Source organism: Micropterus salmoides, unplaced genomic scaffold (assembly GCF_014851395.1).
Source record: "Micropterus salmoides isolate LMB-PRFRI ecotype aquatic unplaced genomic scaffold, ASM1485139v1 Ms_hic_scaffold_15, whole genome shotgun sequence".
Taxonomy (NCBI): domain Eukaryota; kingdom Metazoa; phylum Chordata; class Actinopteri; order Centrarchiformes; family Centrarchidae; genus Micropterus; species Micropterus salmoides.
The window spans coordinates 19,869,102-19,893,746 of NW_024040596.1; the positions used below are offsets into that span (position 1 = coordinate 19,869,102).

General features: G+C 41.0%; 4 protein-coding genes across 12 annotated transcripts in view; 3 read left to right on the plus strand and 1 right to left on the minus strand.

Annotated features, from left to right (window-relative positions):
- Positions 1 to 725: 725 nt before the first annotated feature.
- col8a1a (collagen, type VIII, alpha 1a) lies at positions 726 to 3,960 on the plus strand. The gene is made up of 2 exons (XM_038719945.1): positions 726 to 1,020; positions 1,170 to 3,960. Exons 1-2 carry the CDS (start codon positions 726 to 728, stop codon positions 3,104 to 3,106), a joined length of 2,232 nt encoding a protein of 743 aa, XP_038575873.1. The 3' UTR covers positions 3,107 to 3,960.
- A 1,992-nt stretch (positions 3,961 to 5,952) lies between these two features.
- On the plus strand, positions 5,953 to 8,561 carry jagn1a (jagunal homolog 1a). Its single transcript, XM_038720901.1, has 3 exons — positions 5,953 to 6,051; positions 6,878 to 6,978; positions 7,090 to 8,561. Exons 2-3 carry the CDS (start codon positions 6,890 to 6,892, stop codon positions 7,550 to 7,552), a joined length of 552 nt encoding a protein of 183 aa, XP_038576829.1. The 5' UTR covers positions 5,953 to 6,051; positions 6,878 to 6,889; the 3' UTR covers positions 7,553 to 8,561.
- Positions 8,562 to 8,644: 83 nt separating this feature from the next.
- Positions 8,645 to 22,390, plus strand: tfg (trafficking from ER to golgi regulator). Of its 2 annotated transcripts, none has more exons than XM_038720899.1 (8): positions 8,645 to 8,800; positions 10,258 to 10,471; positions 10,694 to 10,777; positions 12,745 to 12,891; positions 13,993 to 14,160; positions 14,281 to 14,427; positions 20,940 to 21,032; positions 21,155 to 22,390. In XM_038720899.1, the coding sequence occupies exons 2-8, from the start codon at positions 10,288 to 10,290 to the stop codon at positions 21,568 to 21,570; spliced, it is 1,239 nt and encodes a 412-aa protein (XP_038576827.1). In that variant the 5' UTR covers positions 8,645 to 8,800; positions 10,258 to 10,287; the 3' UTR covers positions 21,571 to 22,390. The 2 variants fall into 2 exon arrangements, with proteins under 2 accessions (XP_038576827.1, XP_038576828.1); XM_038720900.1 differs by having other exon boundaries at positions 20,940 to 21,017.
- A 1,072-nt stretch (positions 22,391 to 23,462) lies between these two features.
- The window catches only part of LOC119904324 (target of Nesh-SH3), a 52,567-nt gene continuing 51,384 nt past the window's right edge, over positions 23,463 to 24,645 (minus strand). For all 8 annotated transcript variants that reach the window (XM_038720905.1, XM_038720903.1, XM_038720904.1 and 5 more), the window contains one exon: positions 23,463 to 24,581. In XM_038720905.1, the coding sequence (XP_038576833.1) occupies positions 24,466 to 24,581 (116 nt within the window). In that variant the 3' untranslated portion in view covers positions 23,463 to 24,465. The remainder of the gene's footprint in view (positions 24,582 to 24,645) is intronic.

Sequence of the window (24,645 nt, forward strand, 5' to 3'; positions counted from 1 at the left end):
AAGTTTTAGCCCAAATAAATTTGGGACATTAAAGGTGGCTCCCTCTTGTGGATAAATATAATAAGTACAGTTTATCCCAACCTAGCCTGTGAAAGTGACACATTTGTCTCACCATATGTATTCTTCATGCTGAATTGGTATATAACAGCTTAATATACACAATTCACATTTCATGGTAGACTCAGCCAAAGTTGAAATGAACATACATTTTAACTTGTTGTTCTCAAGCACAATCTTTTGCAATAATTCAGCAGTACAACCAGTAGACATAAGACATAAGCAGTCAAATCAATGAATCACCACATTGACAAAAAAATACTCTGTATTATATATTGTGTGTTGAACACACACACACATATATATACATATAGGATATGTATATAGGATATATATGTACACACACACAAAAGAAAGTAATTTAGGCTTTAAAACGTTAATAGCAATTTTTTAAATGGAAATTGTTTATTGGTTTCCAGTAGGTGATACTATTCATGGTGGTTTAAAGGAATTTCATACTGGCAGAATTGCTAACTTCCATCCATTGCAAATGGCATACACTTAAGACAGAGAAATGTGTGGCCTCCCAATGCCTGCATTTTGCAAAAGAGATTGCTCATTTGACTCATACAATGCTGAACTGCTACCATGCTAATGTTTGTACTTACTAATATAAATGCAGCCCTCTCTCATATCTGTCTTGTCGACCTTCCACACAGGCCTTGGCTATGCCTCCCCTCCCTGTCCCCTTGCTCCTGACACTGCTACAGCTTGTAGTATTTACTTATGTGAGTGGTGGGGCATACTACGGACACAAGCAACACCCTCAGCCATACCAGCAAATGCAGCACCTCCAACACATGGGCATGGGCAAAGAAGGCTTTCCCCAACAGCAGTACCTTGGAAAAGAGGTGCCCTATATGCAGTATCCCCACTACAGGAAGGAGCTTCCTCAGGTGCCCATGCACAAAGGCAAAGAAAATGCTCGTAAAGGTGGCAGCTATAATGGTGGCCAAGACAAAGGTGAGAAAGTCATAGTTTCAACAAACAGTAGCCTAACCATTAATCTTTCAAGAACAAACATTCAGATTTTGAACACATGTGACATGACCAGTGCAGGTTTCTACACAAATGTATCATTTCTGGTTGAATATTTATCTCATTCCTAACAGGTCAGACAATCCCTAGTGGTGCTGAGGGAATTCCCCAAGGAGAGCCGGGTCCAGCTGGGCCACCTGGACCAGAGGGACCTCCAGGACCTCCTGGACCTCCAGGCAACGGACAGCCAGGACCTGCAGGTCGACCCGGACCTCCTGGTCCACCAGGAGTGCCTGCAGTGGGCAAACCAGGTTTACCAGGACTGCCAGGCAAGCCAGGAGGAAATGGTGAGGCTGGACCACAAGGAGAAATGGGCCCTAGGGGTGATGAAGGGCCAGCTGGACAGCCAGGGCCTCAAGGTCCCCCAGGACCACCTGGGCTACCAGGAATAGGTAAACCTGGGGTACAAGGATTACCAGGTCAACCAGGGCCCAAAGGAGAGCCAGGTCACAAAGGTCTTCCAGGACTTCCAGGATTACCAGGACCCAAAGGAGAGAAAGGGATGGGCCAGCCAGGACAACCTGGTCACAAAGGGCTCCCAGGTCCCCCAGGACCAGCTGGCCCAAGAGGGCTTCCTGGTTTTGGAAAACCTGGGTTGAACGGGGCACCAGGCCCACAAGGACCACCAGGAGAGAAAGGATATCCTGGAGATCAAGGAGCAGCTGGGCCACCTGGTGAAGGAGGACAGCCTGGCCCACCAGGTCTACCTGGTCAAGGAAAGCCAGGTCAAAATGGCCTGCCAGGACAGCCAGGCATGCCAGGTGGGAAAGGTCATCCAGGACCACCAGGTTTGCCAGGAAAGCCAGGACTGCCTGGATTTGGTAAACCAGGTCTCCTAGGACCAAAGGGCGACAAAGGTATGGGTGGGCCACCGGGATCTCCAGGACCAAAAGGAGATAAGGGTCAAGGAGGACTCCCTGGAATGCTTGGACCCCCTGGACCAAATGGTCCACCAGGTCCTCCAGGCCTTATGGGACCCCCAGGAGGTTTAGGTGCGCCTGGTCCTAAAGGAGAATGTGGAGAAGGAGGACCTAAAGGGCTTGATGGAGCCCAGGGAGACCCTGGTCCATCTGGGATACCTGGTAAGGATGGTCTGCCAGGAGATCGTGGAGAGCCAGGACCAAGAGGTCCACCAGGACCAAGTGGCGCCAAAGGAGACGATGGGCATAAAGGTCTACCTGGTACACCTGGTCCTCCAGGACTTCCTGGGCCAAAAGGACAAAGCGGATTACCTGGTGATATGGGACCTCAAGGTCCTAAAGGAATCCCTGGAATGGATGGCGCAGCTGGACCATTGGGGCCTCCTGGTCCTCCGGGGCCAAAAGGAGAAAGTGGTCCACCTGGTCCACCAGGCATTGTAGGTGAGGGGAGTCCAGGTATTAATGGTCCCATTGGACCCCCAGGGAAAGAGGGCCCATCAGGACCCCCAGGACGACCAGGTCAAGCAGGCCCTCCTGGACCACCAGGCCCACCTGGACCACCTAGTATGTCTCCGGACATGGCAGGAGTACTCTCTGAGATGGGCCCTGGACTAGATGGTGTTAAGGCTGGTAGTTATGGTAAGAAGGGCAAGTATGGAGGGAATGGGGCAGAAGTAATGGGTGCTAGTGGGTTGGAAATGCCAGCATTCACAGCTGTAGCAACAACTCCCTTTCCACCTGTGGGCACTCCAGTCGTCTTTGACAAGCTCTTGTACAATGGTCGCCAAAACTACAACCCCCAGACAGGAATTTTCACCTGTGACATGCCTGGCATTTATTACTTTGCCTACCACATTCATTGCAAAGGAGCTAACGTGTGGGTGGCTTTGATGAGGAACAATGAGCCAGTTATGTATACATATGATGAATACAAAAAGGGTTTCCTAGATCAAGCATCAGGGAGTGCAATATTGCCTCTGCAACCTGGGGACACTGTGTATATTCAGCTGCCCTCAGATCAGGCCTCAGGACTTTACGCTGGGCAGTATGTGCACTCTTCCTTTTCCGGGTATTTGTTATATCCGATGTAAAACCACAAACTGCAGCAAGGGAGAGGCTTTAGTGAAAACAAAGTGGGAGCATGTTTTTTTAAAATTATCATGATCATAAATCACCTTAGCAGTATTTTTAATGTAAAGTCAACAAACTATTGATTTTGTCAGCAGCGATGAGAAGACAAGATAAAATATCTTGAAGAAATTTGAAGTATGATGGTGTGTATATACAGCAGTTTTTATACTGTATAGCCTTACTGTGATGTAATTAGGAGAACAAAGATGTTTTCTTTTACAGTTTTGAAGATATAAAAGAATATATGAAAAGGCATTCAAGGAACACCTCAAAAATAGCTGCACATGTATTTTCATACAGAAGAGTACCCAAAACCTATCAGTACAATTTGTTACTAGGTACAAACATATGAAGGGAACATGTAAAGGGTATACACAAGAAGATCAAACAAACCGTGCAGCATCACATTTTGTTTCTGCACCTCTTCAAAACTGGCAGCTACCCTATGTGGTGGAGAACAAAATACAGTAGAAAACATTCATTTTGGTAGGAAATTTATATTTTTGCATGCATATAAATATTATTTTTGTCTCTCTTGTTGATAATGGCAAGCATGTAAAAGGTCTCTTGAGAATGACAACACATTAAAAGGTTTGCATTACAGCAGTTTGCACATGTTTTAGAGGTAAACGCATTAACCTGCAGATGACTGAGATTAGGAAAAAGGTTAAATGTATCGGCTTTTCAGAGAATCAATTTCAAAAAGCTCCCAAGTTACCAAAAAAATCTATTTGCAAAATAGTGCTGGAGAACAAAAAATTAGATGGTAAAATTAAATAATAACGCGCATGATATATGTTGCTGAGTGACAATTACTCCCATGAGTGAGATTCAAAGAGTAAGAATGTAATATTAATTTCATGTTTTAATGTTTGTGTATAGGTTTAGTGCTGTAAAGAAAAAAAGATGTGCAAAAATTCAAAGGTCAAACAAACACACCATATTGCCCTGAGCTGTGAAAACCACTGCATACACTATATTAAACATTACACCACAAAACAGAAAAGTCCACACTATACAGCATCTCTGTGTCACTAACTAAACCGCAGCATTATATAGATATAAGTGAAACATGGTATATCAGAAAGCACAGAAATAAATTAAAATAAAATGTATTGTTATTTACTGTTTTTAATTTCAAATTCAACCGATTAAATTCTGTTACTGTTTAGTCAGCCTTATCCAGTCTTAGCTGTAATTGCAGTATAATGATACAGAAGAGGATGTCATGTGTAGAAAACAAATTAGGGATTGTTGTTTTGAAATGAAATACTTCAACAGTGGGACTTTGTTATCCAGTCCCTCTGGTGTGATTTGTTTAGAAGAGAGAAAACAAATTAAGTCAAGCAGCATTCTTGCGTTGTGCTACATTTAGACAGGTTTACTGGGAATACAAAATATATTTGTATTACAACTGACTGACTCAAAGCAAGTACTGAATGTTGCTGCAATCCATAAAAACAATTGTGTCAATAATTTATTATTTTATCACCTACATGACAACGACAAAAGGTATGACAACTTTTAAAGGAAAACAAATGTATAGTCCTCCTTTAACCATGGTGCTAATATTGTCTTTGTAAGCAAAGATTTTAATGTGATAATGTTTCATGTTTGTTATTATTGTCCATGTTGTTTTTTTCTAAATAAAAATTGTTTACTTAAAAAACTGTTGTTGACATCTCTATTAGCAAATCAAACCCATTTGACTGAGGCTGGTATATCCATTGAAAACTGCCTGGTTAGGATAGCAGGATGTATCCTGGTTTACATTTCAAATGTAATTTCCTTATGTTAAAGTAACATGATGTTTCACTCTGCAAGGGACCATGGATACCAGCAACACTTATACGGTAAGACAATGTAACATGCAAGACACCAGATGCTGTCATCTTTGTTGTAGTTTGAGAGCCACACCATGCAGGTCAGCTTTGAAGCATTAGCGTCATGATGACTGGATTAATTGGTTAGACCATATCAAGGACAAAATATGACATAAAGCACCTGTTTTGTTTATCTGCTCTATCATGATACTCATGGTAATAACTCATTTTAAATGCCCGGAAAGCCATCGTTTTTGCAAGTTAAGTTTCAGGACCATAACAGTGAAAGAAATGGCCAGGCTTTTTATCTGGTTTTATATCCTATGTTTTGGATTTTTATTTTTTTCCTTATTTGTTTTTATTGAAAAGCACTTTGTAACTTAGTTTTAAAAGGTGATACATAAATTAAGTTCAGTGGGAGAATGTAACTACATTTACTCAAATACTATACTTAAATTACTTGTTCTTTACTTTAGTATATCTACATTATGCTACTTTATACTCCTACTCCACTGTATTTTGGAAACCAATATTGTACTCTACTACATAAATGCATATAACGTAGTTGAAATTAGCCCCACCTTCACCAGCTGCAACATTAGCTGCTTACACATTCATGAATCACCAATTACAATCCATTAGTCTAATATACATTATTCTGAAATGGAATTGGACTACTTTTACTTTGGGTACTTTAAGTATATTTTGATGCTAATACTTCACCATTGCTTTTACTTGAGTACAGATTTGTTACTTTTACTTTTAAATTAACAAGCTAACCAGCAGACAAAGTATATAAAGTAATTAAAATCAGCCTCACCTTTACCAGCTGCAACATTAAAGGGATGTACACATTAATGCATTGCATCAACAGTTAATATAATAACATCATTATCAACATTATTTTGAAATGGGCCATGATAACAGCAGGGTCTGAGGAAGGATGCTGATGCTGAGGTGGGAGGTCTTTCATTTGAGATTGTGCGCATGCGCGGAGCGGTTTACAACATCCATTTGTCACTTCTTTTGTTAGTACAGATTCAAACAAGGAGCCCAACCAAACGGTGAGGAAATACGCAGAGGTAGGCATCGTTAGAAATCAAAATTTTATATTGTGTCATACTCTGTTGTAATTGCTAATGATCAAACGACGCCAGCCTCAACATACAGGTCAGTACCGATCTGTTTATAGGTAATGCTTAATTGTTTAGCTAGCAGCAGCAGCTAACGCCCTAGCATGCTTTGAGTCGGTACAACAGCCCAACTAATCTGCCTGAAATTATTTTCAATTTAAATAGTTGTAAGCACCTTGGTATCAGAATTACAAGGAAACAGTGAAGCATGTATTAGTACATTGTAGAAAGTACTCTCGCCAAAGGAGGAAATTGTTTAGAGACCTGGGAGCAATTGGAGATTTTAGCATACGCACTCTACTTAATTTGGATAGTTGGAACAAAATGAAGAAACTGATCGAGTACCTACATAAAACTGGTTTATACAAAAGGATATAGGCAATTACCATTAAGATGTGAATAACGAACAGAGGAGGGCAGCAATACGCCACAGATGCGTCTAGTCTGCCGGAAACAAGAAGAAGGTATCAGAATTAGACAAGGGTCTGGCTTATTATGGTTGTTTTCATTTCATTATTTATTTGATTTTCTCTCCCCTTTGATCTTTGATGGCACCGTGTTTGTGTAGGAAATGAAACGTCTTTGAATATATTTAGGCTTTGGACTGCTGCCAAAAAAGCACCTTGAAGACATCACCTTAGGAAATTGTGATGGGCATTTTTCACTGTTTCCGGCCATATTATAGACCAAGCGATTCAATGATTAAAACAATAGTTAGTTGCAACCCTAGTTCTGTCAAGTTTTGGCTTCTAAAATAGGATGTTTTGATGTGTAGATCTCCCTCAACATGACATCACGCCTTGGCCCCAGAGCTGCTGGCACCAATGCAAGTGATGTTAAACTCAGAGAGAGGGTGACCCCGCAGTACCAAATGAGGCAAGTAAATTTGATCTATTTCTAAAATTGGTCATTAAATATGACTGTTATCTTTGAATAGCAACAACATCAATAAGGATTGCTAATACACTTTGCTTATCTGTTTTGCAGTGCGTCCTTGAAGTCAGAGGTGCGAAAGTTAAACCTGGTGCACCTTCTCATCTGGCTGCTGGTGGCGGCACAGGTGTCTGTCAGCCACTTGAACCTGGTGTCACATGACACAGTGTCCATGCCGTACCAGTGGGAATACCCCTACCTGCTCAGCCTCCTCCCCCTGCTCTGCAGCAGCCTGTCACTTCCAAAGAACAATATCAGTTACTTGGTCATATCCATGATCAGCGCAGGGCTGTTCTCTGTGGCACCTCTTATTTATGGTGGAATGGAAATGTTTCCTGTAGCACAGCAGCTCTACCGCCATGGAAAGGCCTACCGCTTCATTTTTGGCTTCTCTGCAGTGACTGTTATGTACCTCATCATGGTGGTTGCTGTTCAAGTGCACGCCTGGCAGTTATATTACATGAAAAAGCTGTTAGACTCATGGTTCAACACCACCCAGGAGAAGAAGAAGAAATAATGTGAAAGGTGAAGAAAGCTGTTACTGGGCAAAACTGTGTTTTTATCTTAATTTCTACATTTCCACAGTTATGAGTCGGCAACAATTAGTAGATTAATCGATTAGTTGTCAGCTGTTAAATTAATCCCCAACTATTTTGATATTCAATTAATCGTTAACTAATTTTCAAAAAAGTTTTGAAGAAAAAAATGTCGAAATTCTCTTTTTTTAGCTTCTGAAATGTAAATGTTTTCTGGCGTCTTTTCCCCTCTGTGACAGTAAAATGCATATCATTGGGTTGTAGACTAAACAAGACATTTGAGACATCACCTTGGGCTTTGGGAAACATTTGGGAACATTTTTCACCATTTTATGGACTAAACAACTAATCGATTAATCGTAAATATGATTGACAGACTAATCAGTAATGAAAATCATTAGTTGCAGCCCTAGTCTTATTCATGTCTAATTATTCAGTCATCATTATAATGTAACATCATACCTTTGACACCAGTGTTCCCTGACACATAGGTGTAAAATAGAGGAAGATGTACAATTTATGCAAGAACATGTATTTATTTGATTAAGTGGCTAGTGCACACGACCAGGAGTGGCATCAAAGCGACATCCATAAACATGGCATTCAATCACTTTGCACCCTCTTCATTACTGAGTCTAAACTGCAGTTTCTCTCCAAATAGGGAATTTTGAACCTGGGCATCATTGTTGTCACTCTCTGTTCATACAAGTACAACAGCGAAGGCATGGATGTTCTAACATAAACATTTGCTTAGAAATTGCTATTATATGTGTAAAATGACTTAGGTTTGCCTTTGATGCAGATGCGCTGCCAGTGTCTCTTTCATTAAGTATACCTCTCACAATATATTTTTAGAATGCATCCAAAACTCACAATATCCTGTACAGTATGTTTTAAGGCATTCTCATTCGGCATCCAAAAGCCAATTTATTGAGCCTGTGTACATGAATAAAATTTGCGTTTTAAACCAAATAAAACCCAAATGAATGCTCTTCACTTGTTACAGCTGATGCTTGACAATCTTTAGGTGTGTAAGTCAATCTCAACGCACTTTGTCCCAGGTGGTCTGCGGCTGCGCTCAGTGACTGCCACGTACTGGTTGACGTTGACAGTTTGGACGACGCTTCCTGATGTTGGCAACCGGGTCTAGCTAGGCTAGCTAACAGATTTTCGTTTCACGGTTTGGAGGAAACCTGTGAAATACAGCGTGGTCAAGTCGTCTGATTCAGGTGAAATACTTTGTTTTGTTTGTGGCCCAGCTATAGCAGTTTACATACTCCTCCTGTTTGAGTGGTGAGTAGCAAGCTAAGTGGTTAGCGTGCAAGGTAGCGACGGATGTTAATTTCGCTAACGCTACGGACGGAGCTAATGGTAAGCTAGCTCGCCCAAACAGGTGTTTAGACTTGGTTTGTAAGAAGTTAAATACAAAAATATCCGCCTCTAACCTATTCTGATTTTAAGGTTGACAAAGTTGATACATTGCTAAGTTAAGAATACCCTGGTTTACCTAACTTTAGCTTAACTTTAGCCTGTTAAAAGTAATGTTAGCTCTTACAGGTTTCACAGGATACTGCTTTTTGTTGCCGACCGATTTCTTTAAAGTGAATCTAAGGCAGGTTATTTTACTGCAACTCATGGAGGTATACAGTATGAGATTAACTATAATATTGCTTTTTACTCCGCATGCATAATGTATACTGACGCCATTGATACGGCAATGGTGAAACGGCCTAGCAAACGTTAGCAATCATTAAGTTAGCTGTGTGTGGGCCACTGACAGATGACTCTGCGATTGAGCGTCTTTTACAATCAGTGTTAGATAGACTTGCCATTTAATAATTCCACTTTGAACGTTTAATTCAGACGCGCCAAACGTTAATATGGTAGAGCCAATCTCGGTAGTTTGTTGTTATACCTATTTAACATAAATAAATGCTAAATGTTAGCTACCACACAATCCCTAGCATCCAGCCAATTATTCATCTGGCTAGGGCAGCCAAAGCCGTAGCATTTCTGGAATTAAATTCACAGTTGTATGTTGTCCAGCAGGCAACGTCATAGTTAATCTAAGTGGTAACTACACACGATCAGTGAGATTTGTTAATTTTTCACTGACTGATGAGGCCAATTTATCTGAATGGGTGGAAGATACCAAACTTAATCTGGGAGTTTCCCCTCTCTTACATATAAAAGATTTACTTTACAGAAATCTTTGATTATCTTATCAAACGGATTGATATTTACGGTCAAAGTCCTGTAAGGAGTTCTGTAGTAGCATAGAACTGTCCTTGCCACCTCACTGGGTGATGGTTGACCCTTAGACTCAGTTACAGTGAAAACTGATATTGTTACTGACTAGGCAGAGCTTTGGTGGGATTGTTAATGTGGTTTTTGATTGTAATCAGTATAAAATGATTAACTTGAGAAAACATTTGGGATATAGCCTCATTGTTAAAGATTAAGAATAATAAGTTAAAAGAAGCTCTCTCCCTCTCTTTGTAATTATCAGGAGCTTTAATGGGAAACAATAAAGCTCAGTAATCGCACTTTAATCGTCATTTTAATCATAAATAACGACTCTCAAGGCAAACTACTTCCCTTGATCTAAGAGAGAGAGACAAGGAAACCAAGGGCAATGGGCTTGTTGGTTGTTTTTAAAACTACCTCTCCATCTGAACCTGTTTAGTGGTGGGAGCAGAAGAGGTCAGACGGCAACATGAACGGCCAGCTGGACCTGAGCGGGAAGCTCATCATCAAAGCCCAGTTGGGCGACGACATCAGACGCATTCCTATCCATAACGAAGACATTACTTACGATGAGCTGGTGCTGATGATGCAACGTGTCTTTAGGGGAAAGCTGCAGAGTAATGACGAGGTTACCATCAAATACAAGGATGAAGGTGAGTCAGGACACAGGCTTTGTCCTAATTGGTTGTAAGGGTAAAAGTGTGAATTTTGTCAAGGAGATTTTCCCAGGCCAGCATATTTATTATAAACTAGTGTATAGTTTGATACCAGGTCATTTCACCATGTAATTCAAAAAAATGGAATAGAGTTGTTGTTTTGGGTAAAGATAATTTCCCTACAGTGAATCACATGGCCTTTCTTTTCCCTTTTGCTAGATGATGACCTCATCACCATCTTTGACAGCTCTGACCTCTCCTTTGCAATCCAGTGCAGTAGAATACTCAAATTGACTTTGTTTGGTAAGATATTAAAGCATTTCCTTTCTGTTGCCCCTTCATAGATATACACAGCCACACCTTGAGGAATCCAAGATGTTTGAAATCTTAAATCATGTGATACTGTCATGATAAACTGTGGACCATGATGTTTCACATCAGTTGTTACACCAAGCAGGCACTTGAGGGCAGTCCAGGTTACACAACAAACCCCAGCTCTTCTCTGTCCAAATGAAAGTTGTGTGCAATCCCTTCTGACTAATTTGTCAGTAAGTGTTTCTTAGTGCCAGTTCAGCAAGCAAACAAAGTGACAGGCAGTACATGTACTGTATGTATTAACATAAGCCATTTTGCCTGTTAAGCTAGTTCCTAATTTTATTCTTAAATATGTTCCAGTCCAGCTGAATCCTCAGTTAGTTCAATAGCTCTGTAGACCATTGAAGAATTAATTACACCTTCTAAACAACCAGTTAGCCTCACCCAAACGTATCAGGGTGTGACCTCTTTTTGTCAGTATTAACAACCTGTTTCACAATGGTTATTATTCAGTACCATAATGTCTAGTTGTATCAATATATGTTTTTAGTCAACGACTGTCGCATCCAATATTTCAACAATATTTAGGCTACTGTCATTTTTCACATCAAACTGGAGGGATTATAAATTATTACTTCTTACAAACTTTTAAGATGTATTAAGCCTAAAGAATATGGACTCTTTAACAATGTGATCTAGATTTGAAACTTTAAAATGGCTCAACCAAAGTTAGAAACACAATAACATGCACGTACTGACCTAACTCATGAATCTGTAATGACAACAGGATGTTGTTTCCTGTGCTTTGCTACTACTAGTAAGCATGTCCTGTAGTTACTACTTTTATTAATATGAGAACGGTGGGATTTTTCTTTTAAAAAAAAAAAAGTAAAATCTGAGTCCTGGCTTGTTATTACATGTCATGACCTCTGATATTCTCTGACGTGTCAAGATTCAAAGCCAGCGAGAGTAGCTGGAAGCCTTTCAGCGCAGTGCTTCATGACCTTCATGATCTCTGTTTAGCATTATTTGGTCAAACAGAGAAAGCTGTGAGAGAAGGGAATTGTCATATTCATACTTTAGCGATAGACATTTCACTCCTCCATTCAGTTATAGTGGGAAAATAAGAGTTGAAAGACGGTCGATTGTGGTGCAGGTCACATGGAGTTGGAGATAGTTTTCTTGTGTTTCCTGCAGATTGACAGTATAATAATGTACCCATTGGTTTGGGTGTTTATTTCATTAAGTAAGCACGACAAACTAGTGCCCTTTTGCCCAGCATTCCCTAGCTCCATTGTTAGTTAATTGCCTGGCTGGCAGAGTGTGACGATGAAGCTCTCAGTCCCTCTGTCAGCCTGGCTGCTATTGTGAATAGCTTTGTGGATTCAACCATGTGAAAAATGGTCTCTCTAATCTCAGATATTCAGAGTGTAGAGACAACAGAACTGGGTCAGATCATCATTCATAATGTACAAATACTTAGTGTAGAATTAACAGCTTTTCCAGACCAATTAATGGCAGCAACTACAGTATCCATTGTGTTTATTTTACACTAGCAGATGTTGATGTATAACACTGGGCTGTTCTGTTTATCTACTGGGCTGTTGACGCATTCCTGTATAGTCTGTCCCAGATATCCCTCTGAGCTTGTAACTATAACTCGGCTCTAGTCCATGATCTGTGTCAATGAGCAGTTCAAAACAATGCTGACCCAAGTGGGAGATTTAAATAATGAGATCCAGATTCAGTAATGTACAAAAATATTCCATTCATAAATGTGTGGACTTGGGAATTATTGTCTTTTGTATAAGTGATCAGGAGTCAAAATGGAGTCAGCTGAGCAGTGATGGAGAAGTATTTGAATTAGTTCAGTTACATTCCCTAGACAAATAAAAAAAGTTTTGTTCAATTTGCTCACTTGTGGTTTCTCTCTCGTCATCTCTCATTATCTACAGTGAATGGTCAGCCGCGGCCTTTGGAGTCTAGTCAGGTGAAGTACCTGCGCAGGGAGCTCATTGAGCTCAGAAATAAAGTCAACAACCTCCTGGATAGCCTGGAGCCCCCTACAGATCCTGGTCTTGCTGCCACAGCACTGGACAGTGGTAAGCACCCCTCACACACACACATCAGATGCACACACATACATGTTAGAGCTAGACCACCCGATATTAGCTTATTATATCTGGATCAGTGTATGTGTTAGCCAAAGTTTGACGTAGTTGATAAACAGTGTTACCATTGCATAGTTTGTCCACCAGAGGGCCCTGATAAGGTGATTTTTCTGTAAATGATACTGTAAATGTCAAGAAAAAGTCTGTTATGTGAGTAAGTTATGTGCTTATGTTAAAAGAAATTAGCCAGCCAGACAACTCCAATGTTATGTATGTGTTTCAAAGCAAAGTCACAAACTGCCTTACAGTAAAAGAAAACAATTAAAAGTAAATAAAACTAAAGATATTAAACAAGTAGTGGAATATGTTCACACACAAACACCCACTGCAGGTGTCTTGATTTCTCTTTTTAGAAGCCTCAGTTTCTTAATGCCACTGATCGAGATTGCACAGCCTCCTTAACAAATAACACTTGTTTATATTCCACATGCTCACTGCCAGAATTGCAAGATCTATCCCACGGGAGCACTGGCACCAGATTGAGACACTTTAAGGGTCAGCCATTGCTGGAATAATTAAATATGATGATATGAACTATATGATTTTATAGATTTTAATATTTGTTTGGAATTTGAAGCTTTAATTATGTACTGCATACATACTGGTTCAGTCCCATTTGATCGTGGTCACTCACACCCACACACAAACACACATCCCCAGCTTAAAGACTAGGCCAAAGCATTTACGCGAGGAACATGTGCAGTCATATTACAGTATGGTAGTAGGCCACTTTAGGCTGTAATTCTCTGTGAGCTGTAACTTTATGCATTTGAAATCTGGCACCATGATGAGACAAAGAGGTGGATTTGTTTTACCAATCAAATGATGGAGTATAATAAAAGTATAAGGTCTTTTATGAGGCTTTGGCAACATTCAACACTCAATCCCTCGTACTCCATGTTTGTTTTAATGATGTAATAACAAATCGTCAACTCAGACTATATCAAAATGTTGCATACATGTATTGCATTATTGCCACATTTCGTCTTCATCTCTGCTGGTTGTTAAAAATTTCTTTGGCCGTGTATCCAGAATCAGTGGATGGACGTGAAGGCAAAGTGATGGCTGCAGATCACACAGTGAAACTGGCCACACCAGTCAGCGCAGCCAGCATGTCTGCCTTCGACCCGCTAAAAAACCAGGACGAGGTCAGCAAGAATGTCATCTCCGCTTTTGGTCTGAGTGAGGACCAGGCCCCAGGTACTGCACACTATTCAACTCCAAAAAAGTAGAAGAGCCTACTTATAAGTGTTTGTTATGTTTAAGTGTATATCTGTCATCTCCACTGTATGTCTGTCTCCCTCTGTGCCGTCTGAGTAGCTCCTCCAGCAGTCGCACCAGAGGAGCGCTCAGGAACCCCTGACAGCATTGCCTCCTCCTCGTCCGCAGCCCCTCAGCCAGGAGTGCCCCCCCAGCCACAGGCTCCATATCCTGGAGTACAGCAGGGACCCCCAGCTGGCATGGATGGTGAGACACATGCACACACAGCAACTGTATCCCCAGGAAAACCCAAATGCACACATGCCTTATTTAATACAACATACACACACATTCTCTAACGCAGGTAGGTGTCTGTGTTAGAAATGATACACAATGGGATCATGTGGAGAGCATGCATTGTGGGTGATCAAGCAATTACACACTACCACCAACGTCGCCTCATAAAAATGTCACCCCCTGTTGAACAAAGTTGAATGTGTTGCCCTAAACTACCAATCCAAGCTCTTTTTTTTCCAATGAGTAGTTCTGCATGGGATCTTATTAACCTGAGGTAGGAAGCTATATAGATTCAGTTTACTGCATGTACTATTCCTTGTTTTGGGGAATCAGATCCACTCTGCTGTTAGAGCAGCAAGTTTCATTGAATGATAAATGATCCTTGAGTCTCACCACTGTGGAATCTTACTGAACACTGTGTAAACAAGAGTTTTCATTGAATTAGGGTTTATCTTACACAGCAGAGACCTTATCACAGCTCTGAGTGTGTGTGAGACCTTTAACACGCTCATGTTGGACCCAAACCCAAGGCCTAGATGAAGATAAATGAACAAAGGATCAGGCAGTCTGTAGGGAACAACAAACAAGACTTGTTTTACTTCATTCTCTCAGCACATTCCTAGAGCTGCACGATTTGGTGAAAAAGTCATATTGCGATTATTGTGGACAATATTGTGATTTGCGATTCGATTATAATGGAACAAATGGTACTATGAGTCTACTTGCTTGATTATCAAGGAAAATGCACAAAATACTGACATTTCGAAATGTGTATTTCTCAACATGAAACAAATTAAACAATAAACAATATTTATAACAATAACTAGTAAAACAGATGTAAAACAGAACAAGGGGAACCATGTTGCTCTACGGAGGAGGCAGCTAGAAGGAGCAAATATTGGCACACTGCCACCGGCTCGTTGTACATCTGTCCACTGCAGAGTCTCTATCCACAACCTGGAGGAGAAACTGTACAAGAGTCTATTAAATAAAGAGTATAATGTTCAGTTAATAGTATACTGTTAGTCTAAAAATAATGTATTAAATACTACATTCATTATAATTTCATATAAATATGTACTTTTCTTTACCACTAGTTGAATATTAAATCCATTGTTTTTATTCATTAAATCCTTGTGCAAGCAAAAGGCTCTACACTGCTCTAATTTGTTAATGCTAAGTACTAACTTAACCTAATGTCCGGAGCATCAGTGATATCGGTGAGGTGCTTACGCAGAGCCCAAAGGATACTAAAGGACAGTGCCCACCCAGCCACAGCCTGGTCACCCTGCTGCCTTCTGGGAAGAGATATAGGAGTTTCTGCTGCCACACCACCAGACTGCAGAGCAGCTTTTTCCCCCCAAGCTATCAGACTCTTAAACTCTAATTCATCCTCAGCACTGCTCCAGTGATGACAGTTTATTTCTGTTACCATTTTTCATAATTGATTCTTTATTAATTTATATTGTCTGCTGTGTAGCAGAAGGGAGTTACAAAACTCAATTTCACTCTACAACTTGTTGTATTGTGACAATAAACCTACCTATCTACTTAACTTGTCAATAATCATATTGTTCAAAATTTAATGATTTGCTGTAGCCCGTCAAACTGTTTTTAATGTCCCACCCCATCCAGGCTGTGATTGGTCGGTTGACGAAACGTGACTGACAAGCACGTCGGCTCTGTGAAAATTTAAACATGTTGAACAACTAAAGGCACCGATACAGCTAACGTTAAATGGTCTGCTAGCTAAACCCAAATCTTCCTTATATTCTCCCAGTTTTCTTCTGTCTTAACTGCTTCAGCTGTAGACGTCTCTCTGTTTCTGTCACAGAGCGACTGGAGCACCGGCCTTTCTCTCGATGCTCTGGTGGCGAGTCCGACTATGTTTTGAACAATTAGCGGTGGGGTGGGGGTAGGTTGTTGTCTTAAAAGTTACTGGCACACTGCTCATAAATCATTTTGCTCATTGCGTGTAGGCTTATCTGTTTGTAGAGCCACATGCGAGAGCCCGGTGTGGGCAGAGATAATGAGCAGACTGCAGTGCACAGAGAGGAGTGTGTCACACACACTTTATCTGTTTTACTAAATTGCACACTTTTTGCGGTTATGTAATCTCAAATGACGACATTGCGATTAGATTAATCGTGCAGCCCTACACAGTACCTCTCTGGAATCCAATTCAAGGGGAGAGGTGGTCTTCTGTGCCAATCACAAATGTCCGTTTCCTTCATTGAAGTAGCTCACTTAACATCGGGGAATTCTGTGGCTTGTTTGTCCTTATGTTGTGAAAAAAGGCCCAGGCGGGTGATGTCACAGAAGTGGAGCATATTGTGGTGTTAATCACATTGCTAGAAGTGGATTGGATTGTTTTCAGCTTGTGGTTTGGCTTAGCTGAAGGAGAAGACCACTGGAGCAAAAGACATGCCTTTTGTTGCACCCTGTGAAAGCAGTTAACTTGCTCCCAGAACAGTCACACTGCCGACTCCCGACCACACCTGCAACCATGAAGAACAGCACACGTGTGGAAAGACCACTTCCATTTTACTGGTGGTTTGTGGTTTGGCCTGGTTGGAATTGCAGGGACTTACCATTAGGGCTCAATAACAGTTTAGTTGATCCAGAAGGAAGACTTATTCAGTCTCTGGGTCAGCCAGAGACACACCATGTTGCACACAAACAGCCAGCTCAACTGCAAGCTTGTTTGTGGTCTGTTCCTTCAATAACATGAGGACTAGGAGCAACAACAGACTTTCTTGTCTTAAGAGGAACTTGTTCTTGCTGATTTGATGTTTGGTGACTGACTTTGGTTTCCAGACTTTAGGTCTTCAAATATGGTGACGCATGGATGCTATCATGGATGTCTGATAATCCCTCCAAGATCTGTATGGATACAAAAAGGGGCCGCCTTTCTAAGCTTACTGAAAGGATTGAAAGGACATGTTTGTTATTGTTGAGTAATGGTTTCAAGTTGCTCATTTTGTATCAACATTATAGTTGATGGTTGTGTAGCCAGGGTTCAACATCATCATTTGACTAGATTTCTGGGAGAAATCTACAAAGTAAATTTTTACTTGCCTCAATACAAATAGTTTTTATTTATTTATCACAATAAAAAAATTCAAATAATTTGATATTGATAATTATCACGATAAATGTCAAACCATTATTTCTTTCAAGTTTAAAGGCTGATTTTTGCGTGAAAGTTAAAGGAACCAGATTGTTAATTGGGGTTTTAAACTCTCTTTTATGGTCAGAACAAACACTTGATGCCAAACAGTGGATCACTTCACATATCTGAGGTAGAACATTAAAAAACAGTTATGTTTTCACTCCTTTTTCCTCAACAAAGTAAATATCTTAATTGGTTGGCTTAATTAAGTGCTAATTCATTCATGATTCAAATGAATTAAATGAAACATTTATTGAAGATTTGGTTTATTGTTATTGGGGAAAATTATATCAATTATCATTATTGTATTTTTGCCCAGCCTTAATTTGGAACAAGACAGGTGGTGTGATGAAGGATACTAGAGCTCATCTGACAGGGTTGTGGGGGTCCGTCAAACAAAAAGAGTTGGGACCCATCCATCTGGATGTAGGCGGCCAGATGTGAGGTATTAAATAGACTTATCGCCCATTAATGTAGGACTGAGACTCAACTGAAGCCCCTGTGTGAGCAAGCATTAACGCAACGCAGCAAGCCTGCAAGTTTTCTTCACCCGTAGCTGTGAAGGGAGACGAGTAAGGATCATTTCTGTAAAGTGTCGTCATTATACACATTGAAAGCTCTTGCTAGATACCGTCTTGTAGCAGGTTGTTAGATGCATCTCCAAGCCCAACGTGGCAACGAACAGATCATCCTCACCTTATCCATTTCTTACAGTCTCCTCCCAATTTTTTTCATTTAATTTTTTTTCTTCCAAGGCTGCAGATGGTTGGCACACAAAGACATCAAACCTAGATCCTGTCCAGCCTCCTCTTCCACTTGATCCATTCCTCATGCTTTGTCCTTACATTATTCCTGTCTCTGGTCGCAGACTGTTTTCAGTATGACAGCCTCAAGGCAACTCGCAACAGCCAGTCGATGCATGAGAATTTATAACCGAGAATGTGTGGCCTTTTAAAGCTAGCCTTAAGCTCACTTTTAATGCAAGCTTAGGTTACTTGTTACCGTAAGAATGCTGCTAACAAGATCCATAAGAAGACAATAAAGAACTCAACCTGTTGTATGTCAGATGCTGATAGACCCATGGCAATAATTTACATCTGTGCAAACTGTAAACACGTGTACACAGCGGCTCTGACTTTTGTGTGAGGCTCTTTATCAGATGGGCAGACATCTGTTTGGTGTGAAATGTTTATTTAAAAATATGACCTTGTTCTCATGACTCCTCGTTGAGGCATGCTTAGAGGTCAGCAGAACTACAGCCAAATGCTTCTTTGTTTCAGTGAACATCATTTTCCCAACTTGGGAGTTTTCTCTTGAAGCAAGGCGGCTCTGTCTTCAGTGAGCCTCTAGCCATTTCTTTATCCTGTGAGCACTTAGCAGCCTCATAGCTGACCTCTTGGCGACACTGGAGGAAGATGAACTCCCATAGGCCAAAGGGGTCTAACTGCCACGCATCCTTCCATCACGCTTACACAACGCTCATGATGGATCACAGACAAAGGGGAAACGGTGGAGGAAGCCAATTTAACACACATGCCTTCTCACACAATAAAGACCATGGTGTTCATGTAAAAGGTGCTGTCAGTGAGATAACAGATGGTTGCCACATCACTTCAGTGCTTTTAAAAAGACACTAAAGAGGTACACTGTTTCTAGCTAAATATTTAGTTGTCAAGTGTCTCCCAGGCTAGTGCAAAGTAAGGAATTTGTACTGTGTGTAGTGTATGTGCTACTTTGAATGTTATGAATTATTGTATACAAGATGAGTTACTTCTGAGTGCTTTGACGTTGTCTTACAGAATAAGTCCATAGTCTCTCTTTCAGGTTTGCTTTATTCAGACTCGCAAAACCTGTCACAATATCAGCCCTCCCAAAGAGTGGAAAATCAGCACCAGGTTCACCAGCGCTCCAAAACCCAGTGAGCTCTGGTGCGGCCCTCTTTCATTATGCCTTCTCCCTTTGTGCTTTTCATGTGTCGTCACACCAGTTTCTATGCCAGGCAGGAGATTTGGGAGTAAGATTTAGGCCTCATTAAGGGAGAACAGTAGATTGCCAAGCCCTTTGCATGTTTGCTCAACCCTCAAGCTTTCAATGGAAAACCTGATGAGCAAATTTAAAATAACAAGGGGAAAAAGTTCTGCATGTTTCTGAAACATAAAAAAGATGTGCAACGGAATCACTGTCAAGGATATTTCTGCTACATGCAGTTTGATGCTCCAGTCTTATTTGGATATTCAGAGGCCTTTTAAAGAATACAGTTTAAGGCACATCGTTGAGATGACCGGAGTTGTACAGATAATGGTGAACGTCCTGCACATGTGCATGAACACAGACTGGTGAAGTCATACTTAATTTTAAAAAAAAAAGTGCTACAGGAAATCACTGTCTGCAAACATAGACACGTCTGGTGCAGAGGACAACTCCTCGTTCCGATGCAGGGAAATTTTCCTGAGTCATTAATGTCTGTGGCTATAGTATCTGGATAGTGGATGCATTATGTCAGCCTCAGTTTTGAATGACTGCATTCTTTACTTTGTGTGTTTATGTCTACTTGGGCACCTGCATGCTGCTCTGTAGCTCAGAGCCAATTCTTACTGTAATGTGCCACAGACAGATGTCTGGGTACTGGGCTTTTAGCAACAAATACTTGTACCAAAATGGTTGCAGCTGTACTTGAAGCAGTTATTCTGTCCATATGCACAGGTGTTTCCATGAAGATACAGATACCCCATTTATACTTATTTACTTAATGTATCTATCTGAACTAAAAGCTGTGTGTAAATGCAACCACAAAGCATTCAAGATGAATTTGCCAACCGATTGCATTCTAACCATTTGTTAAAAAGGTGTAAATGTGTCTCTCTCCAAGACACATACGTAATCTTTATTCCTCCTGTAGATATGTCATGATCGGCCCCTCCGTGATAATGGCAGCTACAGTTACACTGCAATTACACTAAAATTATTGGTTGAAAAGCTGCTTGAAATTTCAACACATACAATCAAACAGAAGGCTCTGTAGTGGGTAGTATTTAGCCAGCTATCTGTTATTACCAGCTATTAATTGTTGTAGCTAAATTTCTTAAATGTAGAAGTTCTTCTGGCATTTTTGGCATTTACAAAACAGTTTCATAGGTAGGAGTAGGACTGACACGGACTTGCATGTAGCCCAGATGTCTGCCAACAGAAACACACGTATATAGTTAAGTGTAAATGAATGTGCATTTAATCGCATCTGGATTTACGATAAGAGACGTCGAAAGAGTTAATAGATCATAATTCTTAATAATTCTTGCCCCTGTCATTTCAGGTCAGGTGTACCAGCAGTACCAGGCTCCAGGTGGATACCCGCCTCAGCAACCAGGTGCCCCACCACAGCAGCAGTACGGTATGCAATATTCTGGTAAGAGTAAAAATGGTCAGGATTTAAAAAGAAAAAAGGTAACTGCTGTGCTGTCACGTGAGGTGGTTTTCTTGCCTCTCTAGAGGGAAGTAAAGAGGCTCCCTTCTTCCCTTTCTCGGCAGGATACAGCACTCAGCCTGGAGCCCCTCAGCCTGGCCCACCACAGCAGCAGCCGCAGCAGCAGTTTCAGAACTACGCACCTCCTGCCTCCCAGGCTCCGGCCCCCGTTCCGGCTCCAGGGTTTCAAGGGGGCCAGCAGCAGCAGCAGCAGCAGCAGCAGCCCCATCCATCCCAGGGCGCCCAGCAGTATCCACCAGGAGCCTTCCCTCCCCAAAACTATACCTCCCAGGCCACCCAGCCTGCCAACTACAGCCTGCCACCCAGCTCCCAGCCTGCCTCAGGGTACCAACCGCGCCCAGGATACACCCCGCCTCCAGGCAACACCGTCACCCCTCCACCAGGAGCTGCTAACCCATACGCCCGCAACCGCCCCCCTTATGGCCAGGGCTACACTCAACCAGGTCCTGGATACCGGTAAAAGAGGATAGCGGATGTTACTGATCCTCACACACACCCTAAACCCCCTACAATATATGTGGTTCCAGCTGTTTGGAGTGGGCGCAGGAAATATGGTTTACTGCTCTACGCCCCTCACCCACCACCCTCGTCCAAATATAAAACAAGCAACTCTCCAAGTCTGATGGTTTGTGTTTGTATGCTGTCAATCCAACATGCCACTCTGTTCTGACCCTGGTGTATGTCTCTTGTGTTATTTTCCCCCTCTTCTCCTGTCACCAACACTTCACCCTATTGTATCTGTCATTGTAAAAATGTAGCCAGTCTGTATGCACGCACCTGGGAAACCAAAACAGGCTGTTGCACAAACTGTTCTTTACATGGTAACATTTCATTTTGCGCGCAAGATCAGCATCCACATTTGGAATTTTTCATACGTAACAATGACAAAACATCTCAACAAGTTGTGTTGAGTTTATCGTGTATAGATGCATTTACAAGGCACAGATCTAAATGAAAAGTTACCCCTTTGTCTGTTTTTTCCTTTTATTTGATTAATTTCACCACCATGTCGGTATTAATGATATGTCAATGAAACTGCCCCATGTTGGGAACACTAGCTAATTGATGGCTTGTGGGAGGTGTAGATCCCATAGTCATAAGGAAGGTTTCTTTCATTTAGCTTATATCACATCCAGTAGAAGCTTGCTATTCCTGTCTTTCTCCTTATCTTATCACTGGTTTTTACTAATAAATTAAAATTCCACCTTCAAGTGAGATTAGTCGTTTATGTATAAACTGTAACATTTTTTTTCTTGAACCTAATAAATGATTGAGACCCAGTTGGAGTCCTTTTTTATCTTTGTTTTGATAATGTGTTGGTCCCACGTTGCCTTGCACTCTCTCTCTGTGGCTTCTGAGTTCATGTCTCTTGTTAAGTTTGGCCTCTCGTCTCCCCCACCCAGATTTGGAAAACTGTGGTAATGCTGGTATTCCTATTTTGTTCTCCTGCCTGTGGGTTGTGGTTGGCTGGGACTTGTGGCATGGGGGAGTATGTGGTTAAACTTTCATGTCAAACTGTCTCACTAAGTGAGAAGAATTGAACGCACAGGGTTTATTTAAGATAATTTGATAAAGTATGTTTAACCTTAGCTGTGCCAAACTGAAATTGATCTTTTTTGGTGTACAATCTTTATAAGGTTTGCGCAATGTTAGGAATTTATTAAATCGGGGGATCTACCTCTGGAGTTGAGTTACACCCCAATGTCCTTCATCATCTGATTCAGATCAGAAACACAATGCCGGTGATGGATCATCCCTTCAAGAAGAGGCTTGATATTTGGGGTTAACATGCCTATTAGCTTTTTTGGAGAGAGAGACAGACACCACGCTTACGTTCCAGTGCTTAGTATGAGGCATCAACTGCCACCAACTTAGCTTAGCACAAAGACGGGGAACAGGCAGAAATGGTTAGCCTGGCTCTGTCCAAAGGAAACAAAATCCTATAAAACTCAAATTAAGATGTTACATCATGTTCGTTTAATCTGTACAAAAACAGACGGGCGGGCGGTTGTCCTTAGTTTTATGCTGGTTTGGCACACCCTCTGTAAAATTGAGAATTGTTATTTACACTCCGGGTTTTGAACAGTTTATTTGTGGATTAATGAAAACAAGATAAAACTTGTTAATTAGTGAGCTTTAGAGGTGCTGGTAGAGGCATTTTGTTGACGGAGCCAAACTGTCCCAGTCTTTGTGCTAAGTTAAGTTAGCCAGATGCTATTTTCCAAACAGACATGAGAATGCACATCAATCGTCTCATCTAACTTGAGTCAAGAAAGCTAATAAGCGTGAGAGATTTCCCACAGTGTACAACTTTTAACCTTTAACATAGAAGGCATTGAAGTCAAATGGAAATGTATATCAGTACATATAAAAACAAGATTTATTGCTGAAAACATACATGGTGCATCAAAAACGACTGCAGTCATGACATAAAAACCTGGTAATTCCTCTTCAATGATGTATAGCTTTATGTACAATTTGAAGTAAGTTTGAACACAAACATAAATTATGTCACTTGCTCAACATTGAATTTCAGTTTATCTATAAATGTTTATATATATTCTATGATTTTATAAAATAGACTGCACAAGTGTTAAAAATACATAAGTCTTTTGTATCCAAGTGACCCCATAGTAACTTTGGGCAATAGATCAATTTGTCTAAAGATGTTTTATCTTTTTCCTGAATTGTATCAAACTATATGATCCCTGGTATACAAAATGTATTTCACACCATATACATATATTAACAAAAGTTTAATACTGTGCAAACTGCAACTGCTAATAATCCCTTAGGGCCAGCAGAAGGTCAATTCTGCATGTCTGTGTGTACTTGCATTTTACATCGTCCAAATGTACAATGAAAGTATGATTGGCACCTTTCTGTACACAAATGACCAATGTGTGTTCTCACTGACGTGGAAGTATTGGGAACAATTTTTACTTTCTCATCTCAAAAGCACATGCACACACAGAATTTCCAAAAACAATCCCCTTGATAAATAATATCATACAAGTTATTACAATTTGGGAGCCAGCTTCCCAACATTTTCTCTGTGATTACTGTATATTCAACATTTTGGTTCACTCAAACTCCTGCATTCTTTCGTCCGTCATGACATTGATAAATACAGAAATTAAGACCAACATTACAAATGCACTCAATAGAGTTTCATGACACCTAATAGTCCTGTACAGGTTCACACCTGGAAGAGTAGGCTGAGCTCAGACAGACAGACCCATCTCTGGTGTCCATGGTAACATGAAAGAAAGGCCCACCTCCCTTCAGGCATAGTCAGGCGTCTTCTTCCTCACCACCCAGGAAGTCATCCTTCCTCTATAGCCCCGTGGGGGTCTTACCACTTCCCAGGTATGGGCGTGCCACACTCGTACCAGCCTACATAGGTAATGTGTGACTTCCCCCCAATCTCTCCAAAGCTGACAGGTTCCTGTCTCAACGCTCTATAAAACCCTGGTACAAAGACACAGAGGAGTGATAAGAGTCTACATAATTATAACATGTACATATTAAAGTG

What these genes read in the sequence shown, in the direction of transcription:
- col8a1a (XM_038719945.1), top strand. Translation starts at nt 726, where the DNA reads ATGCCTCCCCTCCCTGTCCCCTTGCTCCTGACACTGCTACAGCTTGTA. An exon ending in TAATGGTGGCCAAGACAAAG is followed by an intron (nt 1,021 to 1,169) that starts GTGAGAAAGTCA and finishes CATTCCTAACAG; the next exon opens with GTCAGACAATCCCTAGTGGT.
- jagn1a (XM_038720901.1), top strand. Translation starts at nt 6,890, where the DNA reads ATGACATCACGCCTTGGCCCCAGAGCTGCTGGCACCAATGCAAGTGAT. An exon ending in ACCCCGCAGTACCAAATGAG is followed by an intron (nt 6,979 to 7,089) that starts GCAAGTAAATTT and finishes TCTGTTTTGCAG; the next exon opens with TGCGTCCTTGAAGTCAGAGG.
- tfg (XM_038720899.1), top strand. Translation starts at nt 10,288, where the DNA reads ATGAACGGCCAGCTGGACCTGAGCGGGAAGCTCATCATCAAAGCCCAG. An exon ending in ACTCAAATTGACTTTGTTTG is followed by an intron (nt 10,778 to 12,744) that starts GTAAGATATTAA and finishes CATTATCTACAG; the next exon opens with TGAATGGTCAGCCGCGGCCT. An exon ending in ACCCCCAGCTGGCATGGATG is followed by an intron (nt 14,428 to 20,939) that starts GTGAGACACATG and finishes CTGTCATTTCAG; the next exon opens with GTCAGGTGTACCAGCAGTAC.